Source organism: Lolium perenne, chromosome 6 (genome assembly GCF_019359855.2).
Source record: "Lolium perenne isolate Kyuss_39 chromosome 6, Kyuss_2.0, whole genome shotgun sequence".
NCBI classification, from domain to species: Eukaryota; Viridiplantae; Streptophyta; class Magnoliopsida; order Poales; family Poaceae; genus Lolium; species Lolium perenne.
In genome coordinates this window covers 42,872,569-42,880,517 of record NC_067249.2, presented here as the reverse complement: position 1 = coordinate 42,880,517, position 7,949 = coordinate 42,872,569, and the positions used below count along the sequence as shown (strand labels likewise).

The 7,949-nt window shown below is 45.5% G+C and overlaps 1 protein-coding gene across 1 annotated transcript; it reads right to left on the bottom strand.

The window, feature by feature from the left end:
* Nucleotides 1-229: 229 nt before the first annotated feature.
* LOC127321566 (putative F-box protein At1g67390) lies at nt 230-2,347 on the bottom strand. The gene is made up of 3 exons (XM_051350590.2): nt 1,347-2,347; nt 1,063-1,209; nt 230-948 (listed from the first exon to the last, which is right to left on the bottom strand). The coding sequence occupies exons 1-3, from the start codon at nt 2,271-2,273 to the stop codon at nt 535-537; spliced, it is 1,488 nt and encodes a 495-aa protein (XP_051206550.1). The 5' UTR covers nt 2,274-2,347; the 3' UTR covers nt 230-534.
* Between the last annotated feature and the right edge of the window lie 5,602 nt (nt 2,348-7,949).

Below are 7,949 nucleotides of genomic sequence, written 5' to 3'. Positions count from 1 at the left end.
AATTCTGAGAAAAAAGAAGTTTGTTGCTCTTTAATATAGTAGTTATGTTAAAATTGTATCATGACAAAGTTAATGCATGTACCTAGAGTCAAGTTGTTTTTTGTATGTACCTACAGTAAGTTCAAGCACAATAATATCCAGAGATGGTAAGCAAAAATAATATTACTCATGTTCTCTAATGGTACTAGTGTTTTAGTCCCTAGCAGAATCATGCAGACACAGATAAATGTTGTCTCTAGATACTGATGAATGTAGTACTCTTCTTTTACTCCCTAGAATCAAGCAAGCATAGATAAATGGCGCGTGACTGCAGCATGAACAAAGTCAGGCCATAGTTTAGATGGCAACATGGCAACATGCCAGACAATCCTAGCAACATGCCAAAAAAAAAAAGTAGCCACGGATATCGCACAGAATGCGTAACAACGAACATAAACAGGTCATGCAGGTCTTCTGCATAGCACTCCTAGCAACTAGCAAGTTCTTCCGACAAACTCCAACATGATCAACGGCGCAATGACCGCTCGCGATCTATCAGCAGTTCAGCACAATGCCTTCCGGAAATGGGTCACTCAGAGAAAGATCAGACGCTCCGCGGTAGTCACAAGTAAATCTTGGACGAGTATGCAATGCGAACTCGCAACTCCCACTGGCACAATTTGCGGCACCCAGGGGCAACAGTTTCCAAATGTTTTCAGTCAGCACCTCCGGACTTAACTCGACTGGCAGCACCAGCACCACCTTGTGCATCACCTTTGCTCTCAGTTTGCAAAGCATGAGGAATTCAATCTCGTTGTCCCCCATGCTGAACTGATCAAGCACCACCTTCTTCACTCGCGACTCCACACACTCGATCGGACCAACCTCCTGCCAGAAGGTGGAAGTAAGCTTGCCACCAGTGTCCTCGTAGTCCTGCTCCTCATCTTGGTTCTCATCGTCATTGTGGGACTGCAAAACAATCAAAGCAAGCGCTCTAGATTCAGTGAAAGCTATTGTTACGTGTGGCCAAGAAAATTGTGCTCTTGATAACCCAAATTAGTTGGGTTGTCACAAATTCACGACCTTAATGTGCAGCGTCTCCACTTGGGGAAAGCATCTCAAGAAAGTGAGCAATGTCTTCACTTCCTCGGCTACTCTGAAATCCACATTCAAAGCTAGCACCTTCACACTTGGAACCACAGCATTTGGGATCACATTTGTTACCCCAGCCTGCAAAACCAAAAGAGACAACGTGCGGTATAACTAGTGATTGGATTATAGACGAGATACTGGACCAGCACATCACAAGCATCCTGTTCTAGCCAGTTTGGAAATAGTAAGATAGAGGACAGAAATCGAGCTGAGACCTTGATGGTGGTGTTGCCGATCTGAAGCACGTGGTTCGCCGTATCCAAGTAGCCTAGCACGGTGAGCTTAGGAGCATATCCGATCTTGACCCTGGTGGTGCGCCCCCTGTGAAGCCAGAAGAGGATGAGGCGCTGCAGTAATGGGGCTGCCACGATGTCGAGCTCCTCCACAATGGTGAACCAGAGCAGCAGGCAGCGGAGGCTGTTGCTAGTTATTGGGACGCGCTCGGGGAAGCCGTAGCCGAGGATGAGCGCGAAGATCTTGAGCTCAGGGCTGCAGGCGAGCAGGTACTCGATGTCGCGCTCCCGCATCATGATGTGGCAGATGCCCAGCTCCTGGAGGCGGGGGAAGACGCCGGGGCCGCGTGGGGGAGCGGTGGTGCGAGAAGTGTCCGGGAAGAGCCAGACCCCGAGGTAGAGGCGACGCAGCGAGGAGCAGCGGAGGATGGACTCCGGCAGGGCCACGCCGAGGGGCCAGGGGCGGTTGACGAGCACGAGGGTCTCCACGCCCTTGTCGGCGAAGAGGCGGAGCCAGTCGGCGAGCGCTTCCTCCTGGTTGACCATGAAGCTGCGGGAGAGACTGACCCAGCGGAAGGGGCCCGGGTGGGAGGCGAGGACGCGAGACACGGCGGCGGGAAGGGCGCTCCGGTCGCCCGACGAGGGCTGGGTGAGGAGGTAGCGGTCTTCGAGGACGAGCGGGGTGGAGGTCCAGAGGCCGTTCCAGCGGGAGGAGAGCGCGGCGGTACGGGCGGCGTCCTTGACGGTGAGGCGCGAGACCACATTGCGAAGGAGGTCGTCGGGGAGGGCGCTCATGCGGTCTTCCGCCCCGCCGTCGTTGGAGGTGGAGGCGGAGAGAGAGGCGTCGGAAGAGAAGGGGGATTCCGGGAGGCAGTCGTACAATTGCTCGAGGATGTCGTTCAAGCCCATGGCGCCCGGCGACGGCGACGGATGTGAGTAGAGTAGGCGGTGGCTCAGTCCGGCCGACCAGTGAAACGGGGGAATGGCCGATCTGGGCGCTGATGGCTTTTATAGTGTCGGCCGGAGCGGACACTTGCTAGGGTTTGAAGAAAGATCATGGGCCGGATGTGACAAGCAGATAGGCCCGCCTGTTGCTCCCTCTTTGCACAACAGGATTCTGTTTTGTGTTTACATGAGCAGGGTTCTCTTAAATACTAAGGGCCTGTTTGGTTTGTGGCCCCAACTCACCCTACCAAAAAAATTGGTCATGCCAAATATCTTTCCACCTGTTTGGCTCATTACCAATTTTTTGGCTGCCTTTGGACTACTTGTAGTTTCCTTCATTGATTCTAGCCAAAAATTTGGCAACCTGTCGGCGGCAGAATCCCACGCCAAAAAATTGGCTAACCAATTTTGGTAGGGTTGTTGTAGGCACAATCCAAACACACCCTAAGTACAGTAGTATAATCAGGTGAATGAGACAATTGGCAGAAACTTTTATTCCCACAAGGCCACAATAGGCATCCATAAAAGGACGTCAGAGATTTGTCTGAATTTAAATGTATCTATACATGAAAGAGTGTATATACATCTAAACTTAGATACACTTGCGATATCTTTGTAAGAACAGAGGTAGTATTATACATGGAAACTCCTTTTCCATATTTTCCCGTACGTATTCCAGTGTGTTTGTCAAGTATCAGCCCATTTAAAATTATTTAGACACATTTCAATGTGTTTGTTTACTTATTTTAGTTCATATATAGTCCGCATTGAAATATCCAGAAAATGTTATAGTTCGGAATGGAGGAAGTACTTTCTTGCATGAAGGGACAACTCGTTAGTATGGACAAGTATCTTCTCTAGTCCCAACACAAACATTGGTACAAGGGTAGCCATGTTTGATATCTTGAACATAAACAATGAAGCTTAGTCAAATGATTTATTTGGAAGTCCCTGCTTTAGTGTGAGCGGATAGTACCGATTGTTTCTTGCATTTCTATGAGAGAATAATTGAGAGGATTAATATATGGAAGGAAAACATGTTATCCATTGGTGGTAAATAAATATTGCTCAAGAGTATATTACATGTCCGTTTTCAAACCGCCAAAGTCAGTGTGCAAGAATATTACCGATGCTATATCCTAATTATGGTGGGGCGACGATGATCAAGGAAAAAAGTATGCATTAATATGCTTGTTTAAAACTTTGTTTTCCGAAAAGTGGAGAAGGAATGGGCTTCGGGGATTTACATTCGTTTAGTATTGCTATGTTATCATGTGAGTTTGGAGATGGTAACTGAACCAACTCTTTGTGCGACAGTGCTTAGGACAAATATTGGACAAATGGTGACATTCTAAAAGGCCTCTTCTAAAAAGAGGAACCAGGGCGGGTTCCTATTTTACTTGGCAAAGCATCATCGCGTGGTACCTGGAATGATCTATGGTTACCTAGCAGTCTAGACCGCAAGGTTATCACACGAAGGGGAGTAGCTTCCTTAACAAAAGTCAACAGCCTGATTGACACGGTATCTAGGCAAAGATGGCATTCTCCCTTAATTTGCCTTGTTTTGAGAATCCTGAAGATAGTTTGTTTTTCAAGCTCGCTAAATGCAACGATAGTCAAGGCTAGAAAGATTTTTACATCCAGCCAACAAATTGAGATATTCTTTGGAAGAAATCTTGTATTTTTTTACAAGATCTTTAGGTCGGTCCCAACATGTTGGCACGTTTCCTTACTGGCTTCCTGGGAATATTTTTCCTTTTGCTTGTCACAAAGTAGATTGATGATAGGGACTAAAGCAAGCCAGATCTATATTTAACTCATTGGATGTGAAGAGAATAATCCAAATTCCATTAAATTGTGAGGTGCTTGATGATTTCATTGTTTAGCATGGTAACCAGGGTTAAGTTGTACCCCATGCTATCTATCAAAAATATATGTAAAGAAGCCACTTTGCCACCTACTGCAACTAATTTGTCGCATGTCCACGTTAAGTTGGTACTTGTTGTCGCTGACATAGGTATACCTTATTGGGCATGTGACTTCGGTATCACTGGTACGTATTCGGAAAGAAGCCATGAAGCCAGAAGACTAGAAGCATCTGAAGCACATGAACTAAAGTGTGTCGAATAAGGAAAGGCCCATCAAAGAAGCCGACATAAATATAGCCGTGTACAATTACTTGTAAACCGGTCCGAACTCGACTCTAAGACCTTGCCTCTTATTTAAATGCTAGGAGGATCCAGCGGGAGGAGATATCAAATCATTGTTATAACCCTACTAGATCTATTCTAGTATTACATCAACTTTGCCTTACAATCAATACATTATTGGACTACCTTGTTTGTCTGCGCCTCTTTCCCTAAAACCCTAAGTCCATATCCATGGATATTTCCGAGGTTAACTCTCATCACTCGCACCCATGAGTTTTTACCCTAGGTGTGTTAGCATGGATACGATGGCATCTCAGTCCCAAACTCCCAATCACGTGGCACTCATACCGGCCTACAAATATGTTCAAGCTAAGGAACGGATACATTGGCATCCTTTAAATTCTCATCTAATCTGCGCTGGACTCACTCAACTGGACTGGGGCCCAAGATGGCAATTGCGTAGAACTTGTTTTGTAGTTATGGAAGAGCCAATGTTTTACAAGTTCAAATTAAAATTTTATGTACAGATGTGAAGAGATGTGCGGTCAGCAAGACTTCGGTTTTGCATATCCATAAAATTGTAAATGTTTAAATGGAATAATACTTCATCAAATGCTAGTAGTACAGGGTGGTACAAAAGATATCCCATTGGTAATGATGGCCAAAAGGTTCAAGGTTAAAAAAAATTGCATGTGGCCAATGAGGCCTGGGAGGAATCCGCTAGTACTGGGCTATACATTTTGGAGTGGTTAACTTTGATTGCTTGTTTCTATGTTTGAATCATTGGCAACGGGGAAATGTATTTGTTTGTTGCCAAAATTGGCTGCCCAAAATGAAGGAGATATGCCCTAGAGGCAATAATAAAGTGGTTATTATTTATATCTTTATGTTTATGATAAATGTTTATATATCATGCTATAATTGTATTAACCGAAACATTAGTACATGTGTGATATGTAGACAACAAGAAGTCCCTAGTATGCCTCTTAAACTAGCTTGTTGATTAATGGATGATTAGTTTCATAATCATGAACATTGGATGTTATTAATAACAAGGTTATATCATTATATGAATGATGTAATGGACACACCCAATTAAGCGTAGCATAAGATCTCGTCATTAAGTTATTTGCTATAAGCTTTCGATACATAGTTACCTAGTCCTTATGACCATGAGATCATGTAAATCACTTATACCGGAAAGGTACTTTGATTACACCAAACACCACTGCGTAAATGGGTGGCTATAAAGGTGGGATTAAGTATCCGGAAAGTATGAGTTGAGGCATATGGATCAACAGTGGGATTTGTCCATCCCGATGACGGATAGATATACTCTGGGCCCTCTCGGTGGAATGTCGTCTAATGTCTTGCAAGCATATGAATGAGTTCATAAGAGACCACATACCTCGGTACGAGTAAAGAGTACTTGTCAGGAGACGAGGTTGAACAAGGTATAGAGTGATACCGAAGATCAAACCTCGGACAAGTAAAATATCGCGTGACAAAGGGAATTGGTATTGTATGTGAATGGTTCATTCGATCACTAAAAGTCATCGTTGAATATGTGGGAGCCATTATGGATCTCCAGATCCCGCTATTGGTTATTGGTCGGAGTGAGTACTCAACCATGTCCGCATAGTTCACGAACCGTAGGGTGACACACTTAAAGTTGGATGTTGAAATGGTAGAACTTGAATATGGAATGGAGTTCGAATATTTGTTCGGAGTCCCGGATAAGATCCCGGACATCATGAGGAGTTCCGGAATGGTCCGGAGAATAAGATTCATATATAGGATGTCATTTTATGTGAATTAAAATGTCGCGGAAGGTTCTATGGAAAGTTCTAGAAGGTTCTAGAAAAGTCCGGAAGAAACCACCAAGGAAGGTGGAGTCCACATGGGACTCCACCTCCATGGCCGGCCAACCCTAGTGGGGGAGGAGTCCCAAGTGGACTCCCCCTTAGGGGGCCGGCCACCCCCCCATATGGGAGGTGGAACTCCCACCTCTAGTGGGAGTCCTAGCTTGGCTAGGTTTCCCCTCCATATGGAAGGTTTTTGGTTCGGGTCTTATTCGAAGACTTGGAGACCAACTCTTGGGGATCCACCTATATAATGAGGGGCCAAGGGAGGGGGCCGACCACCCCAAGACCACAAGCTAGCCGCCCCCCTTGAAGTGGCCGGCCACCCCCTCCCAAACCCTAGCCGCCCCCTCTCCTCCATATCTCCCGTGTAGCTTTAGCGAAGCTCCGCCGGAGTTCTCCACCGCCACCGACACCATGCCGTCGTGCTGTCGGATTCAAGAGGAGCTACTACTTCCGCTGCCCGCTGGAACGGGAGGTGGACGTCATCTTCATCAACAACCGAACGTGTGACCGAGTACGGAGGTGCTGCCCGTTCGTGGCGCCGAAACCGATCGTGATCAAGATCTTCTACGCGCTTTTGCAAGCGGCAAGTGAACGTCTACCGCAGCAACAAGAGCCTCCTCTTGTAGGCTTTGGAATCTCTTCAAGGGTGAGACTCGATAAACCCCTCGTTGCTACCGTCTTCTAGATTGCATCTTGGCTTGGATTGCGTGTTCGCGGTAGGAAATTTTTTGTTTTCTATGCAACATTATCCTACAGTGGTATCAGAGCCGTGTCTATGCATAGATGGTTGCACGAGTAGAACACAATGGTTTTGTGGGCGTTGATGCTCTTGTTATCTTTAGTTTGAGTACTTTGCATCTTTGTGGCATAGTGGGATGAAGCGGCTCGGACTAACTTTACATGACCGCGTTCATGAGACTTGTTCCTCGTTCGACATGCAACTTGTATTGCATAAGAGGCTTTGCGGGTGTCTGTCTCTCCTACTATAGTGAAGATTCAATTTACTCTTCTATTGAAAACATTAGTATCAACGTTGTGGTTCATGTTCGTAGGTAGATTAGATCTCTCTCGAAAACCCTAAACCACGTAAAATATGAAAACCAAATTAGAGACGTCTAACTTGTTTTTGCAGGGTTTGGTGATGTGATATGGCCATAATGTGATGATGAATATGTATGAGATGATCATTATTGTATTGTGGCAACCGGAAGGAGCCTTATGGTTGTCTTTAAATTTCATGTTGAGTAGTATTTCAAAGTAGTTGTAATAGTTGCTACATGGAGGACAATCATGAAGACGGCGCCATTGACCTTGACGCTACGCCGACGATGATGGACATCATGCCCGAAGATGATGGAGATCATGTCCGTGCTTTGGAGATGAAGATCAAAGGCGCAAAGACAAAAGGGCCATATCATATCACATATGAACTGCATGTGATGTTAATCCTTTTATGCATCTTATTTTGCTTAGATCGCGACGGTAGCATTATAAGATGATCCCTCACTAAAATCTCAAGATAATAAAGTGTTCATCCTTAGTAGCACCGTTACCAAGTCTTGTCGTTTCGAAACATCTCGTGATGATCGGGTGTGATAGATTCAATAAGTACATACAACGGG

Excerpts from the sequence above, each read along its gene's own strand:
- LOC127321566 (XM_051350590.2), bottom strand. The coding sequence starts at position 2,273 with ATGGGCTTGAACGACATCCTCGAGCAATTGTACGACTGCCTCCCGGAA. Across the intron at positions 1,210-1,346 it reads TCGGCAACACCACCATCAAG|GCTGGGGTAACAAATGTGAT; the intron begins GTCTCAGCTCGA and ends TTGGTTTTGCAG. Across the intron at positions 949-1,062 it reads TGGAGACGCTGCACATTAAG|TCCCACAATGACGATGAGAA; the intron begins GTCGTGAATTTG and ends ATTGTTTTGCAG.